This window comes from Athene noctua, chromosome 7, assembly GCF_965140245.1.
Source record: "Athene noctua chromosome 7, bAthNoc1.hap1.1, whole genome shotgun sequence".
NCBI lineage: Eukaryota > Metazoa > Chordata > Aves > Strigiformes > Strigidae > Athene > Athene noctua.
The window spans coordinates 31,554,105-31,580,284 of record NC_134043.1 but is presented as its reverse complement, the minus strand read 5'-3'; the positions used below and the strand labels follow the sequence as shown (position 1 = coordinate 31,580,284).

The window sequence follows — 26,180 nt, the reverse complement described above, 5'->3', positions numbered from 1 at the left end:
TAGAAAAAAGTAGCTCGGGTCTATACATGAACATTTACAAAAGTTTACATTTACTTACAAACTCATTACTTAAAACAAATAAACACAGTCCCTAACTTAGAAATGCCTATGCAGAAACACTTTTCTCAACAGGTAAGAGAAAGTTCAATGTTTATTGAGGGTAGTTTTGGGATATTGTGCTGCCGCCATTTAACACTGTCCTACCATCTAAACCTTGGTAATAGGTCCAGTAATCTTATGTAAAAATAAGGCAAAACACATTCCTGTAACGCATTTAGGGCGTGAAGAGCACATACTTCACCAGTTACCACAGCTCAACCATTGAGTGATAATTTATGAACAAGCAACTCATGAACCTGTGGCAACTCGCACACCTGCAGTCACCTTCCACATCCTATCTTCACGGAGCATTAAAGGGAAAGCATGGTCCTTGCAGCAGGCCCAGTGGCCAGCTCAGCAAGATGATGGGTTAGGTTTCAGTGGGGCACAGTTATGGTCACAAGTGTTAGTTTGGGCATTTAAGATTAGCTCTTGGTGGCTGAGATAAAAAGAGCCTGTTTGCTCTTGGGCAAACCAGTAGCAACAAAGAAGAAAGGCCTATTCCTCACACAAGCCTTGCATTGGTTTAACTAGAATCAGTTTTGAAGCTGAGTCAGTTCAGCAGGTCTGAAATCCCAAGGAGTACACTTAAGTTAGTGCACAGACATCAGTTTATCTCATCTGAGTTACTGAAGAACACTAAATCAATAAAAGGACTTGTAAATAGATTTAAAAGAACATTCATGTGGGGTTTGTTTCAATTTAACAAGTCACGTTAAGGAACAATTTTAGTTAAACCCAAGTAAAGTTTCTTCGTTGGCTACCCTGAAATCCTAGATTATGACACTAACTGCCTGCATAAGAAAGCACAGAGGAAAGCAATCCTTGTATCTCTGAGGAGGCTACCCCAAGTCTCTACATCAGAACCCACAGAAAAGGGATATGAAACCGGCTGTCAGAAAATTCCCTCCCATTGCTGGGTCAGCAAAATCAAGGTCAGGCAGTGCCGAAGCATGTAAACACCAGCCACATGCTAATGCCAAGAGAGAGCCAGCAGCCTCCTCCAGTAATCTCTCTCTGACATGCTGCAAACAGCACAGCCTCTGTCTTCGAGGCGATGCCTGTGCCGAGTCAGAAGCAGCAAGGCAACTTTCTCATGCTGCTCATGGGAAGACCTCAGCCTTGGTTTGGATACCAACGACAGGTAGGCACAAGAGTTTTGGAATGGACCTGGAAGGCACAGGCAAACAAACCCTATACCAGGTTGTGAGCCAGTGCTTGCCAGGAGACACAACCCTGACCCCAGCTGCCTCTGCAGCCACGCAGCTGTCAGTGTGCCACATAGCATGCGAAGTCATCAACCCAGTGGAAAGCGGAAAGGAAACTGCAACTCCATTTGCCCAGCTCCCTACTCCACTCCATAAATCTATGTCTGGCCCTTGAGAAGGTTGCAAAAGGATCACCTGGGCCAAAATGCTGATCTGAACTCAAGCAGACTGAAGGTAGACCCTTCCAGCCCTCCTTTCCTCAGCAACAGGACATTATTTCCATGTCCTAGAGTTTCTTTCCTAGGACTGGCACAGGAAGATAACCTGTCACAACCTGTCTCAATACAGAGGAACTTTATCTCTTCCCAGAAACATCCAAAGAGAAATAAGATGGAGGGCATCTGTCTCCAGAGAAGGATGCAAGAAAGAAGAAGTGTTATGAAATGGGGATGTTGGAGGATATATGCCCAGGAAGCAGGTGGCCCATTTGGCCCTCCTGCTGCAACAAGCAAGCAATAATCTGCCCCACCCAAATACTGTGGGATGGAAAGTCCCCCCAAGCAGAGAAGCACACAGGCAGCACTGCCACTTCTTCCTCAGAAGCAAAGCAGAAAGGTTGGATAGGTCCACTGACAAAACAGTGATTGCAATTATATGGTTTTCTCTATTTATATCAGAGACTAAATTAACAAATTAATGTTTACTTCCAGCCACTGCTACCAGCCTGAAGGGGAAATGGAGCAGAAAGAGGTCAGCAGTGGTCACAGCTCATTCAACCCATCAGTATAGTCAAATTTACTCAGCAGAGCTTTGATTACTTTTCCCAACTTCAAGGCTGGTTTGTGAGAAATTTTTTTAGAAAGGGAGGAATTAAAGGCTAAAACTAAGGCCATGTTAAGATATTAATAAATCACTCAACTAGCAAAACTATTATCTTTATTTGGAAATCTGAATGTTCCTGAATATTAAATCAAAACCACTCAGCTCTGAACATCTGGAAGTCTTGCTCCTGGATAAAAAGGGGGCTCTAGCAAGGCTTACTGAGCTCGCACAGGGCTAACTGTACAGCCCACAGCATTAAACTGTTAACAGTCACAGCCATTAAAATATCCCTCTCAGCTCTTCTTCTGACACAGAGGAGGATGCTGCTCTTGCAACCTTACCCTATGCATATTTCAGCTCAGTGCCTCATTTTAAGACATCAAGGGCCACTTAAAGATCAGCACTCTCTAAAGCAGAAGAGCCTCTGAGTCCAGCTGTTGCTGTAGGGTTTCACGACTGTCACCTTCACCTGACAGCAGCACTACAGCGCCCACCTGGAACTGGCCTGTATCAGCACTTAAGTGTGACCGCCAGAAGCACAGCTACCACAAGTAATAGTTAACTCAGCAGGAGTGAAGAAAACCACAGCCATACGGTCACAACAGCATCGCTTCAAAACTCCTACACACCCTGCACAGGCAAAAAAAAAAACCCACAGACTCAAATCCTGATCTGCCCAGTTCATCTTGTAATTGGAGTGTTTCAGAACAATAATCCCTTCCACCTTCAACCACCTCTGCCACTTCCCTGACACAACATTGAAGCAGGGGCTCGGGTGGCCACGCTGACAGCCTGAGCCATCAGCACTGGTCCAAGCTGGCTGGCTGCACCTCCGGGTTACTGTGAGCAAACACCAGCCAGGGGCAACTCTCAGTAGCAGGGATTTGACATCTAACTGAGGAGTAGCATAAGTCTCCTGTTAACAAAATAAACAAACAGCACTTTGGTCTGTAAAAAGAGCCAGCAGTTTGCTTCCTTCTTGGGGAAAAAAGAAATAAATAAAAATTAGGGAGCACAGTATTACCATCTCTGAACAAAATGCAGTTCCTACTCAGTCCTGGTGACACCGGCAGAGAGCACCAACACTATGGATATACCACGCGCTTTGCATGTCCTGCCAATGCTGCTCAATGTCCAACTCCCCCAGAACGTATCTTGCAACTGTCTACTCAACACAAAGGAAGATCAACCCCCGTGAGCTTCTTACACATTCAGCTGTGTCCACCCCAGCTTCCCCATCAACCACATATAGGACAGGAAGCTTTGCCTTTATCCTCCCTGTATTTGTCTTACTCTTTTCTGCATTACAACTTTTTTATTATTATTAATGTTTGCCCCGCTTCTGCATTACATTTTTAATTAGTGTTTGCAACAGTGTGCTCAGGGTAATGGATCTTGAACTGGCTGAGGCTTGTAAAGAATTCAAGTATTAGGGGAAGATAATCATTGCTATTTCATGGAAATAAAACTCAGTTAATTCCATCAGAGACGAGAAACCCATTTCCTGGACTACACATTCACTTTGCTTCTCATACAAAGCTGCTAAAGGGTAATTTCAGTAGGATCTGGACTGGGCCCTTAAGCCAGAGAATGAACTCAGTCATGACCTAAAGCTCACTGCAAAGCTTGCCACTAATTCAGGTGCACTTATCTGACATTGCTTTGGCTTAATAAAAAGAAAAAAAAAGGAACCAGCATGCTTTTATAAAGGAAATTACAACAACAGTAAACCAAGGGCACCACTCCAAGACACATTGGGCTCATGCATTTAATTCTCCACTCCAGAATCAGACAGAGACATACAGGGAGCCTGGAGTTCATTATATTGCTTAAAAAATAGCAGAGATGCACATAAGTTAGAGCTATGCATCATCCAGTGTAACCTCAGAAGTGACTGCCGCCTGCTCTGGGGACATCCACAGTAGTCTGAAGCTACTGTATCGGGTTAAGTTCAAACACAGCAGCAAGCAGCTCCCAAAAAAAGACAATTTATCCTGCCAAGAAGCGGGTAGCTTCCATCAGACCATGCTGACAGACCTGCACCGCAGCCAGCAGCTGAGCTGATTCATTTACAACTTACTCTGTTTATCTGTTTTCCATTAGACACACTCTTGCACAAAGGAAGTATCTTATGACTGATATTGGGATGAAATACAGGCAGAAAACAACTTTCCAGTCCTTTTTGAAAGGTTTTAAAAAACCTTATTTCCTAGACCAGGTAAACAAGCCAAGACTAGATACTTCAGTGAGCTGAAATCTGATGGAAAAGAAAATCCAGTCTAAACCAGATTCGATTATTATTGTTCAATTAACACAAAATATTTTCATATGCTTGGTTGAAAATGGGAGTTAATTTATAGAAGAAAGCGTGAAAAGTTGTTAAATATCATAAACCATACATTTCCACTTTTAAATGAAAGACAGTATCTGACAATTTCAGCATTTTTTCCCTTGTTTTTTTAAATGACCCCTTTCTCACAGAAATCTTCCCTGTCAGACATTTTTCAATTTTAAAAAAGTTCTCAAAAAATCTGCTGCTAGCTCTAACTGAAGTCTACATTCAGGAGATTGGAGCAGATGAGCTTCTTTCACCCCGGGCAATAATATTGGCAAGAACATCCTGAACCTCTCCACATAAACTCAGCCTCTGCATCCTGCCCTCAAGGTACCCATGCCCCAGAGCCATTTTCGAAGCTGACTGACTCTACAGCCCCTACCCTGGGATGGAACCAGCTCCCAGAGTTTCCACAGCCTTTAGCATCAATTGGAATGCATGTCCAGCTGATCGGTTAAAAAACACCACCAAAACCCCAGAAAACAACACCACAATCTCTCTCTCCAGCATGGTAGACAGAGTCGTCTTTGATGCTGCCCTTCCTTCTGTGCCCCCTGCATCAGGAGGTCCCATGATTTCAAATCCAAAGCACGTGGCTATGCTATTGCTGAGAGCAGGAGCCAGTTCCCAGGGGAACTCCAGCTTGAGCATCGTGTTTGTACGATGATTGGCCAGATGGAAGCCCTCTCGCTTCTAAGCTTTAAAGAAATGAAAGCACATCTATGAAAGTTTCACCAAGGGGGGGGGGAATAGAAGAAAAAAATAAGAGGGCAAAGGGGTTTCAGAGAAGACAGCCCCTTGAGCAATTTCCAAACATCAAAGAAAAAGGCCTCCAGCGTGTTCTCCTCATCTGATACCTTTGTTCCCCCACTCCACGCCTGCAGGCATGATCCTAGGGATGCACAAAAGGCTCCTACAGCCCACAGACAGCTGTGCATCCACACGAATTACCTGCCTCCTGCTCTGATTACCTTGCACTGCCACTTCAGACCAATCAAAGTTCATTTTATATGGAAAGTGGCTCTCTGGAAGCTAGGGGGACCGACCGCAGAGTCTCTAGTCCCAGAGAACTCCAGCAGTTCTGGATCAGACACACTCCACGCAGCCTATCTGCCCCTTCATCCATAATGCACTTACAGTTCAGGTGAGTCCTTCTGCTCCATCATTAGATTGTGGGGCACATACTTGGGTGTTTCTCACTTTCATACCTCTGTTCACACGGTCATTTCCCTTCTTTTACGGGTCTGCATTTCTATTTTTATGTTCCCCTCAAGGTTATCTTTTCCCACCTATCTCTGCATTTGCCTCAGTGGTTTTGCTGAGATGCAGGGCAGGCGGCTGCCTGTTTCAGTGTTTACAAAGCACACTCACAACCACAGCATGCCCAGCTGCCCAGAACTGCTGCCCTTGAACACATCCCTGTCACCACATCCACTCTCATGGGGCAGGGTGTGGGTAGCAAATGAGGCAGGCCAGGAAAGGGACTCTGGCGACAACTCTAATTGCCAGTCCCTTTTACTTCTCCCAGACTTGTAAGGAAAGCTCCTGATGGTAAACTCCTTGCTCCTCATCAGGAACTGCTGTTATCTGTGTGCAGATTCAGAAGCTGTGCTCATGTGGGTAAGCTAACAATAGTTTTCTTCACCCTGGAAACTGCAGGCAAGACCTGTTAGTATAGCACTGCAGACAGGTTCAATCTGTTGGAACAACTTCTTGCATAGACTAAACACACAGTGCATCCTCATAACGGCAGCGTTTCCCTTTCACACCCCAACGTACAAAGCTTGTGTGATCAAACTCCATTTCAGATAAACTCTTAATGAACTTCTGCTCAGTCCTGGCCCTGCACTGCCACACATCTCGAGGCTGCTGCAGACCCACCCAAGTTAAAACTGCCCCATGTTGGTTTTGACAAGACCGGTCAGGCTTAGACTTGCAATGCTGCAAGGAACAGGTTTGTGTGCAGGCAAGGAACAAGCAGCCTGGGATGGAGCTGGCCAAGTGGAAGTGGGGAGCACTTGTCTCTGTCAGCCAGCAGGCAGTGCAGGCTACATGACAGTCTTGCCCCTATGCTGAGTGTCTTGGAGGGCTTCCCTGGAGCCAGATGTAGTAAATGAAACAATTTTTGGTTCATTGCTTCTCCAATCCCACCATATAGAGCTTCTAGGGAATTTCCCTCAGCAGCAAATGACATGAGAATGAAGAGGCATGAAAAAAACCTAGGAACACCGATTATTTCCATGGTGTAAATTCAGGGGTCTGGTCCAACCTTCTTGGAACTCAGTGGGACTTTTGTGTTTCTAATGAATGGTGTCCTTACCAACTCCTTATTCCTACAGGTTGGGCAAGAAAAGCTAGAAAAGGGAGCTCACTCTTGGGCGTGTGTTTAAAACAGGTCTGTAAGCATATGCTGCCTTGCAGACATATGCTGCAAAGCCACTGAAATACCTTTGCTGAGCTTTAAGCAAAGACACTGAACTTGACCCCTGATGCCCAGTTTCATGCCATTCTGGGCCCCGGACATCAGCAGCCCCACAGTGGAGGCTGGTCCCTCTGCCCCACCAGTGGCTCCCAGCTCACACCCCCCTGCGGGCAGACAGAGAGAGCCCACCACCCTGTGGCAGCTCAACGGTCTTGCTCAGGAACCTGCCTTTTGCTAGGGAGTGGTGATAGGTTACATTTCCCATGTAAAACAAGACTTTAATTATTTTACAAAAGCACCAAACTCCTTGTCAGCTGTAGCCTGTCAGACAGAAATAAGAAAATCAATGAATTCAGAACACTGTAGAAAAAAAGAGGGGGAAAAAAGAAAAAAAGAGGAAAAAACCACCCACTGAAATTAATGCTTCTTTCATTCATCTGAACTAAAGAAGATACACCACTAGAGTAGTAAGGACTTTAATTTCTAAAATACCCAGTCAAGACGAGAACTTGGCCTGGGGTGTGGAATACAACACATCTCTTTTCCTTCCTTTCCAAGCAGATGGGAAGCTGGGATATACTTTTCAACAGTGCTGTCACTATAAACTGTACAATTGCTTCCCAACTGTAATGCTTATTGCATTTTACTTAAGTTATAGAGTAGCTCAACAGAGATCTGTCTGCCAAAGTTGGATGTTTTGAAATGCCACCCATTCCTGACCCATGTGATTGAAATGGAGGGATTACGCTTTTCAGATGTTTAACTCCCTGCAAAGCATGTGGCCAGAGAAATCCCTGTGCTGCTAAAGCTCTCAAGTCACTGAAGTCAGACAAAGCCACTCCATTACTAGCAGACTTCAGTATTACTGGATTTATCTTGATTGCCCATATTTCTAAAAAGCTAAAGGATGTTTCACACCTCCAGAACATGAAGAATTTCTTACTTCATAATTGAAAAATACACAGATAGAGAGAACTACTGCAGAGAGATGAAAAGGAGGGACTGCCAAGAAAAGGTGAATGAACGGCATTATTCTTTTACATGGCATTATCAGGTGACAATGGCAGCATACCTGGACCTATTTTATAATGACATTTAAACTAACATTGTCAGTGTTGAAAGTTCAATTCCACATCATGCCAGATCCTCCCTGACTAGCATTTTCATACCAATTCCTCAAAATTAGTCTAAAGCAGGCAGGCATTATTGGCTCTGTTGTAGAAGTGGTGATTCACAACTGAAAGCAGCAGACGCATAGGATACTACAGGGCTAGGAAGAATTTCCTCTACTCTAGACCCCAGTTCTTTATCACAGCCCACTACCCTTCTTTACTGAGCAGCCATATAATTAAGATCCTGAAAGCCCAGGACAACGTACTTCTGTTTACAGGGACCACCACTGGGCAGGAGCAATCTGCTGTGTCCACCTTGCCGGGTTATTTAGCCGAAGCACAAGACCTGAGCGATGTGGTTAACACTATTTCTAAAGCTAGCTAGGCTTGATGCTAGCTCAAGGATCCCTGTACAGAGCTCCACTGCATGGCGTAGACATGCCTTGAGTCAGCTATCATTAGCTGGTATTAATCCTGACAGAGCACCCTGAACACAACATCCTTAAAAGGGCTTAAGTGGGAGTTAGGCATTAGTTAACTTATAAATTAAAGCATTAATTAAATTATCCACTGAAGAAGGTAAAGGGCAATTTAAATTTCAGTTCAATGTGAAGTCATAGAAAGCAAGTCAGTTTACACCAGCTAAAGATTTGGCCTAGTTTCTCTTCCCTGTGATTCTAAGCCCAGTTTTGTTCCAGGAGAAGCTGTGCAGCAACATGAGGTTATCCTGCACATGTCATCGGAGACTCACATCAAACATTCTGCATATTAATTTCAATAAACTGGTTTAGATCATTTGCAATCTGTTATATGCATTTCATAGTTCATGTGAAAATACTGGGGGGCAAAGGGACACCAGCAAACAACTTTCTGTGAGATCCTTTGAATTTCCAGTTAAAAACATTTACCAATGTATCATTATTACAATGAGCTTTTTAATTCCCTGTCATAATCATTCCACACAAGGTTGCACATTACTAACTCTAGAGACAGAACTGAAAACAGTAAAGTGCTTTGAAATAAAGAAAACTGAGCATAAATTGTTGATCAACAAGTTGCAAAGAATCTCAGACAGTGATACTGTTTTGCATGACAAAAGCATATCCAAATCCTTTGGAGATTCTAGCCCTACTGAAATTTAAAAACCAATGTCCCACCCTTGTTACTGAATATAATAAACTCATGAGTATAAGTCTCATGGGGCTCAAAATCAGTATTTATTACTGGACATTTACAATATATCTATTTGCCTTCATACCACCTGTGAGCAATTTTCTGCGAGCTGGAGGCAGTTGCTTCTCATCCTGCAGGTCCCTTATCTGGGATTCCTGAGGGCCACGTCTGCAGCCGTAAGCTGAGGAGTGCCTGGAAGCGTTCCCAGGCACTGATGCCAACTGGCAGGGAGCAGCCTGAACAGGGAGCTAGTAACTGCCTCCGTGCTCAGCACAGGGTGGCTGCGTACCGACTGCCAGCAGAGATCGGTCTCCGGACTCTCCCAGCTGTCAAATCACGCCTACGACGTCTGGGGAGAGCAGCAGCTGGAATGGGGCAATTTTTTTTCAAGGAGACAGTCTAACAGTGTCCTGGGGGAGAGGAGGCAGACATGCGATAGCAGGCATGCTTGCATTTATGAGCGTGGGGGCAGCCACAAGCCTTTGCCCTTCTTTCCGAGGGGGTGAGGTGATCAAGGAGAACCCATGGCAGGTCCTGCACCGTGCCCCCGAGGCCTGTGCTGCCACAGCCAATAGCTGTCCTTTCCCAAGGGAAGCACAGCCGTGCTCCAGGTGTTCCTCCCTTTTCCCCTGCCCACTGCCCGGTCTGCAAAGATGTGCTGGGGTACAAATGCTTCTGTGGTCCGTGCAGCTCCAAGGGTACAGGGAAAGGAGCACAGCTGGGCAGTTATGGAGCCACTGAAGCTTCTGCAGGGCAGGTAACTCCTGCAGCAGCCTTGCACGCAGAGGGTACCTAAGGGATTTTTAAAATAAATTCCTCATTCCTCCATGTATCCTAGCAACACCTCTCTGAGGTTAGAGATGCGATGCCTTGCCCACCTGTTGCACAGGAAGCCTGAGGCAAGTTACATATTGCTTTCTTCCCAGCTCGCCCCACTAGTTCGAAGCTGCAGTGACTAAGGAAGATGCCACAGTCAGCACACCCCCGTCTCGGCCGCCCAGGCTGGGTGTCACACACAGGCGTCCGCATCTCTAAACACCGTGAACTCGGCAGTGGCTCACGCAGTGTGTGTGTGGTCCAAGGAAAGCTCTTGCTGACACAGGCTGAGATCACATTGCTTTGTGATCAAGGCAATAAAAAGGGGGTAGCCTTAATCCCCACTGCAAAAATGCTTTATGTGCAGTCACACAGTGCTGAGGGAGCTCAGGTCCTGAGCAGGCATCTAAATAAGATTTCCAGAAGAGTCGTAGGTCCAAAACGTGCACAGTGAACAAAACTGAAAGAAAATTCGATTCTTCCCATGCCCTTCCCTCCAACCTGATCGAGCTGCAATATAATTATAGTAAATGAGCAGTCCTTGTTAAAAAAAACCCAAAACAACACAACAAAAAACCAAGAAGCTGGTTGAAAGATTGAAAAGCAACCTTTTTCATAAGAGACGCCATTCTTCCTCCTCCCACCATCCAAGAACCCCTTAACATTTTTGATTTGTTGTGGGGGAAAAAAGATACTGAAAATGTTACAGAAATTACCATAGAGCTTTAAAATTTTGTTTTACAGAACAATTAAAACTAAACTAATCCCAATTTTTAAAAATTAAAAGCTATTACAAAAATCTGTAGAAGGGGAAATTTACAACGGATCATTTTGTACACCCAGTGAAGATGGTCCTTTTCCTATGATCCTCCTGCCCATCAGATTGGATTTCCTTTCTTTGGCTATTACTGACCAAATCCTTTCAGCTACATTTGTCACTTGAACCTCAGTTATCTTAATACATCATTTACCTGCATTCCTGCAAAACAACCAAATAAGAAACTATAGTTTTTGCTGCTTTTTTTATGTTACTGAACTAATCACTGCTAAGTCCATTTTATTCTATTAAAGGGTTGCACAGGCACACGCAGCGGAGCCTCTGTCCCCAAGGGCAACAGGGGAGATGAGGTTATCACTGCTCAGTCAAAGATACATCATTTGCTGTAGATCTCTCTTATTCATCTTCACTCAGAGGAAAATATGGGATACTTCATAAGTGGGTTTGGCACTTGTGAGTTATCCTTCTTTCCCCACTCATGAAGATAAATCCTGTAATGAAACGCAGTCATAAGGTATTCTCTATATTTGGAGTACTCAAAGTTGAACAATGATTATGCCCTTTCATTGGATAAGTTAAGGTTGACTGCCTAGCTACCTGGGGAAGACAGGAATGATTTGCACTAGCTCACAGGCAATGAATGGAAGAAGGTGGCATACCTTCTCCCTCAGCATTGGTTATCCTGCTAATCTTAGGCTGAATAATACCTTCAGTATGTCAAACCGTCCTTTTTACTTTAAGGCTACTTGGCAGCTGAATCTGCAAGCTGAGATGAATCCAGCAGAGATGGCAGCAGCCACTTCATTAGTTCAATGTCTTGTTTGTTTTTGACACTTCTGTGGAACCACTGAATAAGTTTTTATAAAAAGTGAGACAAGGATTTTTATAGGTAAGAGTTTTTGCCAATGTCACATGAATTTTAGGACATGGTCCTGGCCTGCGCTACACAAATAAAACTCCTTTGCAGGTTGACAGACATCATGAGTGAGAACTGGATCATGTCTTCTCTGTGAGACAAAACTTACTGCCTTCATAGCTGTCATTTTTTTTATAGCATAAGGGAGGAAATTCAAGCATTTAAAGTTACAATTAAATATGAAAACCTGATAGACGTATCTGGCAATAAAAACACAGCTGCTAACAACACACTGAAAATAATGCACAGGGAGGCTGAAACCCTGTCTCTGGTTAAGTATGAGGATAATCTGCAGGGGAGAGCAGCTTCCTCATTTATTTAACACAGAAAATAGTGTTTGTAGTTGTATATTATGCAGTACTGGGTAGAAATACCCCCCGGATCCCATCATCCAGACACTGCACAAGTAAGAACAGAGCTTCCCAAACTTCTGTGAACAAGGCATAAACCCTGGAAAGACAGTTCTTCACATGTGAGGCGGGAGTTATGTTTATATTTTACTCAAGTGGAAGAGATGCACCATTCAAAGCCTATCTCCTGAAATCTGCACTGGACTAGAAGCTTGAAGGATGCAAGCTCGGGGGGGTTGCTTCCTCTTAAATTTAGTAACAAATCACTGGTTGTTTCTGATGTGAATATGGAGCAGCTGGTAGATACAGGATAGGTTCAGACACAGCCGATCTACCACAGCCTTGCAATATGACTGATTCCCACATCCATCACTCATTTTTATGCAGCTACTAATGCTAAGGATGTGTTACGAAAATAAATTAAGTATTAATATGCTCCAGGAAGAGCATCTGCAACAAGAAGCAGGTTGTGGGTTAAAATAGCCAGGTGCATCTTAACCAGCATACAAAATGGTCAAAGAACAGCTGCTGAAGAGACTCCTGAGGCCCTGGCACATGCTATCTAGAAAATATTAAGAGTATTTTCAAGCACACACTGGCTCATATTCAGCACCCAGAAGCTATTTTAAGTGCTCAGTGGAGACAAGCCAGTGTTATTAGGGCACTTTTCTTCCAAGAGACAACAACACATACTGAGCCAAATAATCCCATCAGAAGCCTTTGTAAACACCTAAATCAGATGAACCGGCTGGATGATCTCATGTTAGGAAAGATTTGGAGGCCGAGCTAAGGCAGGTTTTCTTATGACACTTGGAAAAAAAGTCAAGCTGTTTGCTGGGAAGTTTTGGTGCTGTGCCTATTACATAAAAGCAGCTTCCAGAGAGAACCCGTGGAGTCAGATGAACTGCCTATTGGTGCAGGGCAGCTGGTTCAGGAAGAAAACCTTGAGCCAGAGCCTACAAGATAACGTTTTTCCCCCTGTTGAGCAGCAAAGCCATGGCTAAACGAGCACTGAAAATACAACCCTCACTTCCTGGCAGAACAGCAGTCTCAGACTCAAGAGGAAAGGGTTCCAGTCCTTCTCTGGCCTTGGCCTCACAGCAACTTTCCGTCTCAGTTTCACCCAGCCTAATGTTTTACAAAGCATTATGAGACCCACAGACAAGAAAAAGTATATGAAGAAACAGATAATACTCTTATTACCCGATGCTATAGCTCTGTATTATGTGAAGGCACAGACAGTCACAATGAACACCCTAAATCAGAAAGATGGGAGGAAATATGGGAATGGAAGAGAGGGAAATTGGATTATGACAGTGATAGAGAGAAGAGTAAGAGATGGCCAGGATTTAGAGACCTCAGGAAGCACTCTGATACCAGCTTGATGGTCTCAGTAAAGAAAATTGTTAAAAATAGGACCAGAAGAAAGAGCCTAAGCAGAAAGAGTCAGCCAAAACTGTTCTATTTTGTAAAGTATTTCAAGCCTCCTCTTCCCTCCTCTTTTTGAAAGCTTAGCTGTAAAGACCAGCCAGGCTTGAACAACAGGGAACTGTAAGCCCTGTGTCCCACTCTGAATACTGCAACACAGAAAAATCAGAGAGTGAAAGGTGCCTAAATATAGTTCAGAAGGCTCCCACCTTGTACTCAGGTTCAAACTCTACATCCAGCTCAGGTCAGTGATTTTCAGTCAGCATTTAGCCACTAGCAGAAATAAGGCCATTTCACAATCACCAAAGCTTAGGGTAGAAATGATCATAGCTGACGATAAAGATATAAACGAGGTATGAATAAAATACTTCCAGTGAACTCCCTAAAAATAGTTTGCCACTGCCTGCACTTTATTAAGTTACAGTCCAGTGTTATTTAGCCAATTTGTAATCTCCCAAACCACTGACTGTAGATCCTCAGCTGGGAGACTTAAATGTTGATCTACCCTGCATTATGATCCAGCCCTGAATTTACAGACGAACATAAAACCATGGGCTTGGCTTACATTTTTGTCTCAAGGAAATAAACACTCTTCTCGCTATATATAATGCACTATTTTTGCTTAGAAAAGGGAGTTTTAAAATTACATACACCAAAGATACAGCCTCTCCCTCCCGCCCCCTTCCTCTCTCCCTCCTGCCCAGTGCAGCAGCAGCGGTTGCAGAGGCAGAGGGGATGCTAAAACTAAGCTAACTTGGAAGGAAATATGTAACACCTGAAGCAGCACACGTGCAATAACCAAGGATCACAAGGAAACCAACACGCTGATGATATCAAAACTAAGAAGAAAGTTCATCTGCTCTTTCAACAACTATTTTTGTTTCAGATATGCTTTTGACATGACTTCCATACACAGCCTTTGATCAGAATTGGGGAAAGTACACTTGTGAACCAGGAGGAGTACAATGTACAACTGCCAGCCTCTCATGGTACATCTGTTATTTGTAGAATGCAAGTGACTGAGGGCACTGGGGCAAATATTCAACAAGCTTGTTTTAATTCTTGTGACTAGTCCATCACATTTGCAAGTTTCACTTACCTGTCAAGTTCTTCAAGCCAAGTTCCCTGAGTCCAAAGTTACCATCCTTTCTGTAGTTAAGAAATATCGCCAAAGCATATCGCTCTTCATACAGTTTGGTCCCACGAACGATGCGCAGGTTCTCCAATGGCAGGTATTCAAACTGATTCAAAGCCACCAAAACGTAGCCTGTGACTTCTCGGATGGACTGAAGGGCAAAAATGAAACAAACGCATTAGAAACAGTCCATTTTTAATTGTTCTGAATTTCTCATACAGTGGATGCTTTAGTATGAGATGCTGGTACCCAAGAAAAAAACCCCAAACAACTCTGGAAGACAAATTCTGTTTTAACTTACTGGGTTTAAGCACATTTCTGTTTCAATTTAACTGAGTTTATTAGAGATACTTGTTTGGAAAGTAGAAAACAGGTAGCCATTCTTCTCATTTTGATTAAACTTGAGCAGAAATTCACAGTAAATATTAAAGATGCACAAAAGGATGACTTTGCAGAACTCAAAGCACAGAGGAGGTCAAAGGCCTCTGCAGGACAGGAGCAGAATCTGCTGGGGCAATGTCATAGTTCAGATAAGACTGACTGTCTGCAAGAAACTTTGTTGTACAGGATATTTCAGGGTGAGACCAAAACGACACAACATGGGGTAAGTGGGACACCTCTGGAAGAGCTCACCATCGAGCAGGAACAGATGGTAGGAAGGGGGTGGTAAGTTTGGAAGAGTAAATAAAGACAAAGCACATATGTATTAACGCCCACTTTTGTACTTCTAAGTGCAATCAATCACTGAACATTTGCAAAGATTCAAGTTTCATTTGGAAGTGCTGGAACCATACGTGCATATTATATATCCCAGACTTTGATCAAAACCGGTATATCAAAACCTTTAGCAAAATGATTGCTGCACCTTTGGGTTGGCTGAAATCTTTGTTTGCTTTAGATGAACTACTGAATAACCTTCTTGCTCATCCTCAGGAACTAATTGCCTCGGTTGTAAAGGGGAAAAAGACCCCAAAACCCAGTAACTAGAAACAGTTTTGCAAAGTCCGTAAGATTAACAGAACTGAGACATTCTTAGAAAGAAAAAAAGATTTAAAAGTATGCTCCTTTAAAAAAAAAAAAAAAAAAGTTCCTTCTAAAGAATTTAAATAAATAGCCTAGAAATCTGAAAAAGTCTCTGAAAAGTGTTGCTTCAGCATTCACATAGAGCCCCACAATCCTCAGCAATTCATACAGGCTGAGGAATCCTCCTGCCCAGAGCTGCTCCGAGAAACAGGAACTCTCAAATACGGTTTTCAAATCTCACTTAATTCCATGTGTGAAACAGCCTGCAACCACTGTATATGCATATATTTATGTGTGCATGTATATTTAATGGACAGAAATTGATATAACTACTTGTGTGTTTAAGTGGATGCATGCACTTTTTTCTTCCCTTTGGCAAAGTCAATACCTTAAACGATACACAGAAAGAAAAATTCTGCTTAGAGTAACGTGCACAGACTATAACTAACATGATGGGGACTCCAGTCAATATCGTAATAAAAACAAACAGGCAAACAACAGCAGGCATCGAATTACATGTGTTGTGTATGTATCATTAATAAAGAAAGGCAACATGGATTTGTAGCACAAAGGACAGGCTTTTGCTTCACTGGTTCAGCATTCTTGCCATGATTTCATGCCTAAGTGTGCAAGAGCCTTTTCATTAGGTTTGTAAAAGTTTGTAAGATTATTAAAAAGTGTGGCAATATACATAAGGAAGGATTTATATACCACAAACTCAATGCACTAGCTGTCCTTCTGAAGTCAGATGTCTCTGCTCAGCTGAAGCTGCTGAAAAAGCTCTGGAGCTATTTCAAGACTTGCTTGGCATCTAAACGGAGCACAGTGTCATTACAGGACTTTGATGAGAACCCAGTGAGTGAAGCTAGGTTAAGAAGTATGGTTCAGTAGCTCAATATCAAATGTAGAACTGCATTATACCCTGGGACACTGGTTCCATTATAATTAGAAGCTTTCCAGCACTTTCACAATAGCTCTTTGCTTTCAGACATTTCAGCTTAGCTAGTCTGCTCAGGAATTTGTTTTTTCATCGTACGCAAAAACCTCCTTTTTTAGCCTCGCCTCAGAATTTAGGAAATATGAAAATTATACTCATGGTTTCAATTTCCCACTGATATTCTAGGGATACTGTGATTGCTCTAATTAATTTAAAGGGATGTTTAACTCCAAGTTGAGTTGAAAAAAATTAAAAGCAGTTCCACAGCTGCGTATGATCAAGTCCTCCCTGCCAATTTTTGTCACTTACAACCAACCAACCAACCACATTTTCTACTTTTACGGTATGATTTATTTACTGCTGAACAGCAAGTCCACCTGAAAGGGCCCTAATTCAGCACGGCACTGAAATTACACACACACATACACTCAGCAGCAGTTCTTCATTCCAAAATTAAAAAAAAAAAAAAAAAGAAAAAGAAAAAGATAGGAAAACAACAATGTTCTGTTGTTGATAATTTTGAACTACCCCAGAAACCCTGTACTTGGTTTGGTTGGTTTATCCAACTGAAATGACAAATTATGGCAAGTATTTTGATGAGCCCAAGGGTCCTTCCCAGTCTCATGGCTTTCATCATATTGCATCACCTATTTATTTGCTGGAGAAACTACCACATTAATCCTTGCAGAACAAAACTATGAAAATAAATTAAAGAATCAGGTTTCTAAATTACTGGAACATAGAAACATGACTGACCAAATCTAATGGTCTAATAATTTGTGGGTTTATTTTTTAATTCAAATTTGACTGAAAAAGGCAGAACAGTAACACATTTTGCCAGATGGTGAGTTTTCTGACTGGTCCAGCTTGAAAAAACATACTGGGAGTGCAGCAGGCAGCTCAGGTTTTGGCCACTTCTGGGCAATGCTGTCACTTTGCCAGTAACTGCAAGTTTTGACATGATTCTTACTGAAAATGGACACCTGCCTGCTTGGAGCTCACTCCAAGCCCTGTTGGAGTCACTGCAAAGATGCCTGTTGGCTTCCAGGCAGACTCACAAATCCTCACACCAGACAGGATCAGCTGGCCTGACAACCTCCTCTGCAACTCATGACAAGATTAGGCATGATTTGAACGTCTCAAACTTTTATACAAGGCTGAACAATTTCCTGTTCAGGTATCCTGAACTCAGGTATAAGCTCAGGTATCCTAATGCTCTACTTGAGCTGCTTTTGCTTCAGTGCTAATCTGTGTTCTACCAAGAAGGCAGAGTGACTCACAGGAGTGGTAGTTCAAGTGTCACCTCCTAGTTTCCTTTTCCTGCTAGGGCTGGAGGTCTTTGCAAAAAAAAAAAAATAAAAAATCATCTCATTAATCTGTCCCTTGGGAAAGAAAAAGAGGAGACAAAAATGCAAATAACTGTATTTTGTTCCTATAACCTAGAACTGGAATGGAGAGAGCACAGATTAATCACTAACAGATTTAAAGCTAAAAGAATCCAACAGGAAAAACCAAATGAACTCTGGCAACATCTAATCTTTATTGCTGACCACTGTGACTTTGCAGGACACCCCCCCCAACCCCATTATCACATTATTTTGACTGGGAACTCCTGGCCAGCATGATCTTGCCTTTCCTTGTCACCTTTCCAGCTCCTGAGACACGACCTGTTATGCGAAGAAGCCATCGAGTGAGGCGGCATCAGGCTCTGGCTCCCATAGCACTCCTGCTGCTTTGGTAAATGCATTCTGGCTCCCCCAAGTTGTTTGGGTACAGCAGCAGGAATGAGCGTATAGATTTGAATGAGGAAAAGGCTGAAAACTCACAGGCTCCCTGTTGCGAAGGGACAAGGGACGCTGTTCATCGAGTCCTCTGAGCAAATGCCTGGCTGTTCAAAAACAGATGAGGAAACACCTCTGGGGATTCAAGAGCCCAAGGTGTCTGCCTCTCTGACTGGGCCTGTTAGGTATCAGATCCTGAAATAAGAAAGGGCATGCTTCTAGCAGGAAACAAAAGGGGGTGGAGAGGTAGGGAGAAGGTGGTACTAATTCTTGACAAATCTAAAGCCTCACAAGTTGCTACAGGATTCAAGTTTGATATATTTACCAGAGCAAAGCTCCTCGTCTACATTTTCAGACAGCAGATGAGTACTTGGACTCTACAGCTTGCTAGCCGTAAGGCCCAGAGCTGCCCTGCACCCCAAAACCAGGCACGGTAGCCTAGAAACCAGTCTTCTAACTGCCTCTACTCTCCCCAACATAGCCAACTCTTTTTTTAAACCTAAAACCACGTTAACATTCAATGACAATGGTCTCAGTAAAGGCTGTATGTAGTAAAACTCCTCGGGCCTCCAGGCGCCACCCCCGGTGGCTGCTGCACCTTGGGGCTACCACAACATACATGGTGGCTGCCACAACATACACGGTGGCTGCCACAACATACACGGTGGCTGCCACAATATACATGGTGGCCACTGCTCCCCTCAGCTGTGCTGGGGCAGCCACTTCAGAGTGCAGGTGGGTCTGTGCAGGGCAAACAGAGAAAGAAGGTGTCAAAATTGCTCAAAAAAATAAAAGGCTTCTTTTCAGAGGTTACTTTTCAGGTGATTAACTGTAAAAACGAGCTCTAGACAACCTGTTCCCTTTATTACAACTAATATTAGCTGAGCACAAGTAAAGCACTTTAAGTTCCCAACAGCAAAGCCAGAATTATCCTGTCAGCTGGGAGTAAAAGGCAAGACTGTTCCTTGCCATCTTAAATCGTCCTTCGGCTCAAGTCAAACCAATCTGAGTGAAACGGAGCAAAATAACAGCGAAAACTTAATCATTCTGCCCAGAACAACAGATCAATGAACGATTAGGGAAGCTGATGTTTCTCATAAACACTACCAAGTCTTCTTAACATCTACTGGGGAAGGTTAGGCTGTGGCTAAGGCACCAAAGAGAGCTATATTGTGGGGTTTTATTTCAGTTGCAGACACATTATTTATCCAGTCACTGAACCTGATATGTTAAAGCCCTTGCTGCCTCATCTGACTGGACGCATGTCCCAGCTCAGGAGATGAAGCAACAGTAACCTGCTGCAGGGGTCAGTTCATGCTTGTGGGACCCCAGACAATTGATTATCTTTTAGGTTAATTTTTCACTTTTCCATAAAGGCTAAGTATATTTCAAGTCTGCTTTGATCTCACTTCTAAAGTGCCAGTGAATGCAAGCCTGGGAGATGAGTATCACTTGAAGAATGTGTTTAATTCACAAACACTAAAAAAAAAAACAACCAACAAACAACCCCAAAAGACATAAAGAATATATATTCAGAATATTCACTCCAGAAATAAAGACAAAAGCCTTTGTTTTTCCAGCACTCGTTTGCAGTGAGACAGGTGCTTTGGTCCCCAGGGAAAGCCAGGGTGCCACCTCTGCGGGTATAAAGTCAGCTACTGGGAAAAGTCTTGGGGAGGCACAGGGGTTTCCACAGGAAAGGGGTTTCTTCTTCTTCCACCACAAGGAGGTAAACAGAAAGGGCAAATAACTTTAAATTAGAAATAAACAGGGAGTAAGCCAAGTGGACACTTTTCATCCCATCTGTTGCAAATACAGTAATTTCTGTTTTCAGGGGATATCCATTTCATGAGGCAGCAGCAAGGCTCCCTGTGTAGCTCAGCTGCCAGCAGATAACAGACATCTCCTGACTCTGATCCAAGGAGCTAGGCTGACCCTCCAACATGAACCATGTGCTTTGTCGTGTTACATTAAATCCTAAGAAAATCAGATTTCTGAGTGATACAAAGGGGAAAATATTTCCTGCGTGCATTGTCCTTTTTTTCCACCTTAGCAAAGGTTAACACACCACAGCAAAGTCATGATTAAAATAACGAACATCAACAGTCACCACCGCATCATCTCCTTCAGAAGCTTTTCACATCTCAAGCTAACTTTAACAGAGCATTTCATATATTGCTTTTTGATCAATTAAAAGGTTCACAATTATATCTGGTTAAAACTGTGCAACATCCAACTGGCCAAATTTGATGGTTTTATTATGAGGAAAACCCACAAAATGTCAAAGACAACACTTGTTTAACTTTAAACAAGTTCCCGGGGCAATCATAATATCCACCATCACAAAATTCAGTCAGGCATGTTTGTGCGTGGGCTGGTAACCTAAAACACCATCAACTAATTTTTATTATTTGTTCATAAATTTTCACAATGCAATACAATATCTCTCACTGTCACAATTAAAAACTTAGCATTTACTAAATAACCACAAAGTGACCTCTAAGCATCTACAGCACATGCAATGCTAACTCCAAGGGAAACGCTAATATCCAAACTGTGGAAATAGCTAGCCTATTGCAATTTATGGAGCTCAATTAGCTGTTCCATGCATTGCTCATTGAAGGTTATGAATTTTTAATGACACAATAAACTGAGATGTTCAGGAGATGTACTTACAGGATTCAGGCACATGGTGGTTGCCAGCTTCTCGCGAAGCCCCATCCACAACTGTGAGAAATATGCTGTACATAAAGACAATTCTCATGTCTAAGAGGACATTCCATTTAGAGACAATGTCAAAGCTAACAGAGCCCACACGTAAGGAATTTTGTTCCACAACAAGCTTGCATCTTGTCTTCTTCCACTCTGTGCATCCTTTGATTACGTCAACACTTGTGAAATTGTGATGTTAAGCCCTTCTGAGCACCAGCGGTTTTTCAGATACACTGTACAAGCTTCAATAAAAATCCCTCAAGTTTGAGCACACTGATCAATATCAGAACATGGATTGTGAAGAACATTTTTCTGGTGCGTGATCTACAAGCAAGTAGTGTATCGTAACTAGAGTTGCCTTCGCAGCTGCAGAGAATTTATTATCCAAAACATTAAAGATGCAGTTTAGATTCAGATTTGTTGCAAAAAAAATAGGAACTTCTGATAGTCTTTCAGTTTGCTTTCAGATGTATTAAAGGTGAAGGAAGAGCTTAGATGTAGTTTTGTTAAGAGCTGTACCTGAGGAGCCTTGCACTGCAGCATGGCTGCAGAATCGAACTGTGATTCAGTTATTTAAGACGACTGGTAGAAATTTTAAATCATACTCTTGTCCTCACAGACATCTAGTCTTCTTTGATAGTATGCTTACAAAATATTAATAATATCCTAAGCAGTAGATCAATGGATAGAAGAAAGTATTTGATTTCCTCTAATTTAAAGCAGCAGTCAGTTAGATGCATCTTTTGTTAAAGCCATTGGAAATTTGTAAGTATCTTGCCATATAATTTATAGAACCCACCTTGGGTGTTGTTGAATTAAAGCTTTGTTTTCTGAATGGTTACTCTTTACATTTCATTACTCCAAGAGCAGGACTTTTCATACATTAAAATAGGAGAATTTGCTGTGTAGTAATTTATTAACCGAGTTTGATGTAGGAATTACTGTTGCACGCATGATGCAAGTTGGGCTGAGTGTGAGCTAATATACATTACAGAAGAGTCTAGGGAGGGCTTGGAGTCAAAACAAATGCCAGTCTAGAATCCATTAAACCAGAAATCAATGCCCAAATCTGGCATTTGGAAAAAGACCCATAAATAACACATAAGTGATGATGATGGAGAAAAACATGGGGAGCCTAAGAAAGGTGTATCTTGACTCATTTTGCCAAGTGTTGCTGGGAAAACAATGTATGATGTGAAAAATAAACCAATAAAATTTTGTTAAAATTAAAAAATAATAATGTGGGAATGGGAACATTCAATGGAAATAATAGGTAAATAACAGGGAAAAAACCCCAAACAAACAAAAACAAAACAAAACAAAAAAACACAAACCCTTTTGCTTTCAAATTTGAAATATGGATTCTAAATATGTATTCAAGTATTCTTCCTGTTGACTGAGATAGACTTAAGCTCAGACATCAGCTTGCACCATGTGTCTATGCCTACTTTTCAGTCAAAAATATCATCTGAACAGAGAAACTGATCAGGCTTACATCAATATCTGAGCGTCTTCCCAATGTTTTCTATCTAAAACATAATTCCTCTGTTTGTGTATCTGCTTAGGAATTGTCTAACTTACTTTCAGGTACACAGGCTGCCTGAGTGCACACAATAAATCCTAACTGTTTATGTTGAGCAACATTATGAGCTATACAAAGTCTCCACTTTGTATCAACCTAATCTTCACAGCTAACATCTTTCTGTCCTGAGGAAAGTTATGGATGACTACGCATTTAGCAAGTCAATAAGAATTTTGACATTGTATCTATCTGTATAATACCTGATTGGCCTTCAACATATTTGCAGAGTGGTTTTCAGAAGAGTTTTATTCTATCATATCCCAAGGGAATACTTAGTCATAAATTAGATCGGAAAGACTAAAATGAGCGCATTATGCTGTTACAAAATGCTTTACCATTTGGGCAGTTTAATAGTAGCTACATTTTGCAGAAACTCAAAGCACACCAGCTTATAGCTGCCCAGTTACAGAATTTCCTGCCTTTTGCTTTCTCAGCTTTTGGGAGCTTCAGTGAAGTAAATCATTGTTTCTTTCCAGGCAACATAACATTACACAAACTGCTACTTCATAAACCAAATAATATCAACACTCTGGAAGGATTTTAGGAAAGTAATAACCATGGGAAAACACATCCCCTTTTATCAATTTCCCTGACAGCCATAGCCTATAAGAAGCTGTGAGCACATTCAAGGGTCTCGGGACACTTTCTTTCACCAGGAAAGACAAAGCGAGGGCTGTGTTATCAAACTCATGCCTGAAACTGCTTTAGAGAGGCAGCACAGGCCAGCAATGTGATCACTGCATCGGGATGTCTGCAGTGGTTACCATCTTTGACATTTCTTTTTTGTAGTTAGATGGTATAGTCCTCAGAGCAGAGGTGCTTTCCTAACAACTCAAGGATCCTTGATCCCAGTTGTCACCTTCACCACACAGTGCTTCACAGTCATATTTACAGAAAGTGCTGACTGCACTGCCACAGGCATCCTGAGATGTCAGTGGACTGAACCGAGTTGGTGTATTTACTTTGGCAAAACAAAATCATCTACAAAAGAAAAAGCAGACAGTTCCTTGTTGTTCCTATTTGTGAGACTCTAAATCCCCATGACATTTTTGCTTGTGTCTAAGCTGAACTAAGTCTTGGGAGGCTTCTTACTTGGTCCTCTGGATCAACAAACTGGTTGGGACATGCCAGGGAGCCCATCCATGCCCAAGTCTCCTTCGCACAGAAAGAAAATGGAAGAGGAGGAGGAGAAGCAGGACTGGTGCTCGCAGCCTCTCACAGCTCAGCAGCACTCCCAGCTTCTCCAGCTTACATGCAGCCTGAGACAGCAAGTGGATAAAGTTTAATACAGGGAACAAAAAAGGAGAGGTGAAAAATGATGTCTTTCCAATGATGCTTATGAAAGGTCAAGTGTCCAATCAGAAGTCAAATGGAAGAATACACATGACAAATACAGCGCAGGCTGCAACAGGGTGTCCAGAATTACACATCACTGTAAGCAAGCTGCCTGTGAAGATCCTACAAATATTTTGTGGGCATTTACCAGTAGCAGGAGGGTTTATTTGCTCATTTAATATATAATGAGTGACAGGCATGTACATCAGACATTGTGATTTCTTTCTTCCCAGTATACAGCCAGGTTAGTTGGTATGAATTATGGGAAAGTCTATAGTTAGCCAGATAAATTAAATGTGTTTATTACAATTTCTCCACCATCTACTGTGGAAGCAATGGGAACCCTCGGTTGGCATGATTCCCACTCCTTGGAGCGATGCAGAATGAATTAAACATCCCAGAGATCTGGTACAGAGGTGGAGTTGAACAACAGGACTTTTATATTTTTCTATTCAAACTGCAGGTGAAGGTGTCAGGCCACTCCTGAAAACAAAAAGCTGTTTCTATTTCTGGATGCAGGAACTGACTACACATAGTGAAAATGTGCTACCCTTGCCAAATTTCAGCTAAACATTCTCAGTCCAACTTTTGGTTTTTTTTGCAAGAAGCAAAATAGCTTGCTGTCCAATCCTGAAAAAGCAGTTAAGCTTATTTTATTGAGATCTTTGCTTTCTTTTCCCAAGAAAATACTTTCTTAAACACACAATTTCCATTTGTTTCATATATGCAACAACCACTCTTTAAGGAGTATTTTAAATGCATTTCCTGTGAGGAACAAACTTTATTGGCACTCTAGAACATTTTTGCACACATAAATTTGTGAATATTGGAGGACTTGTTGCCTGACTGGTTTCATTAGAGAGGAGAATCTCCATTTAAATATTGGATTTTGGCAACTCTTATTTCTAGCAAATACAAAACATACAAATACACAATCTGAGCTCAACATCACACCTACCTATTGAAACTATTTCAGCCTTTGTAACTCTAATCTCTTCAAGAATAGAAACCCTTGGGAGATTCATTAATTGCTGGCTTTTGAATAGGTTTATTTCCATTAAGATAAAAAGTGAAGAGGCTTCCTGGTTTTTTTTAAAGATGTTTTTGTTTTGTTTTTTTGAGAAGCTGGAGAATAGCTCTGTTATTCAGGCTTTAATAGATTGTTAAAGTCTCCTTCAAGGATAGATCCATGATTTAGAAGATGTGAGCAATTAGTAAACACATCTGATTTTCAAATTCAGAAGTATTCCTTAGGAAAGACACGTAAACTCCAGATTTTGAGATTATGCAGAGTGCCACCAACCAGGAAAATAATCTCTAATCTGCAGTGACTGAACTAACCATAAAATAAGATTTTTCTCTGCATTAATTCCGCTACTTTTCTTCAAGGGAGCATGTTAAAAACTTCTTCCACTCATTACATTTTCTGTGTGGTTCCTGAACGAAGCAAGACACACAATCTTACAGGAGTATGGAAGCATTTTTTAACCATGTCCAGAACAACCAGGAACCATAAACATACCATTGTTCCTATATGCAATTATTGAAACAATGAACAAATGGTGGTTCCCCCAAGATGTACAAACATCATCTTTTTTTGTTTGAATTGTAGGTGAGTTGGGGTGGGGTGGGGTGCGGTGAGTTTGGAAAAGTTCTGCATAAAATTATTTCTCTCTTCTCCAGGAACAAGACTAGAAAAACTGGCTTGTTCCTGATTAAAAAAAATAAATTAAAAAAAATCTAAAAAGCTTAAAAAATAAGAGTCCAGAAGAAACAGTAACTTTATTATGGGAATAGATGGGACAGAGGGCAAGAGATCAGAGAGGAAAGGAAATGCTCGTGATCAGGAGCAGAGGACAGAATGTGTCTTTCCTAATGCAAGGCAGATTCAGGCAGCTGTCATTCTGGCATTATCTCATTTCTGAGTGCCTGAGTTTGCAATCTTACTGTTTTATTTTTCTATCATTTTGTTCTTTTTCTTAGGGGAAGCATGGCATGAAAAGTGTTATACTCTTTACAAGATATAATTTACTGCAGTACTTATCACCAGCAAATGATTGGACAAGCAATCTTTTGCCAATGGTTTAATTAGAGGAAACCTCTATATTTAATAACGTTCCTTAATGTACTGAACCACACACAATAGCTTGTTGAATGAGAAAAAGCAGAGTGGTTATTGTCATAGCTAAGGATGGAAAAAAGGTTCAGTCATTAAA

At 42.0% G+C, this 26,180-nt stretch overlaps 1 protein-coding gene across 4 annotated transcripts in view; it reads right to left on the bottom strand.

The window, feature by feature from the left end:
* The window catches only part of ERBB4 (erb-b2 receptor tyrosine kinase 4), a 648,261-nt gene that overhangs the window by 298,286 nt on the left and 323,795 nt on the right, over positions 1-26,180 (bottom strand). For all 4 annotated transcript variants that reach the window (XM_074910349.1, XM_074910351.1, XM_074910348.1 and 1 more), the window contains exon 3: positions 14,559-14,745. In XM_074910349.1, the coding sequence (XP_074766450.1) occupies positions 14,559-14,745 (187 nt within the window). The remainder of the gene's footprint in view (positions 1-14,558; positions 14,746-26,180) is intronic.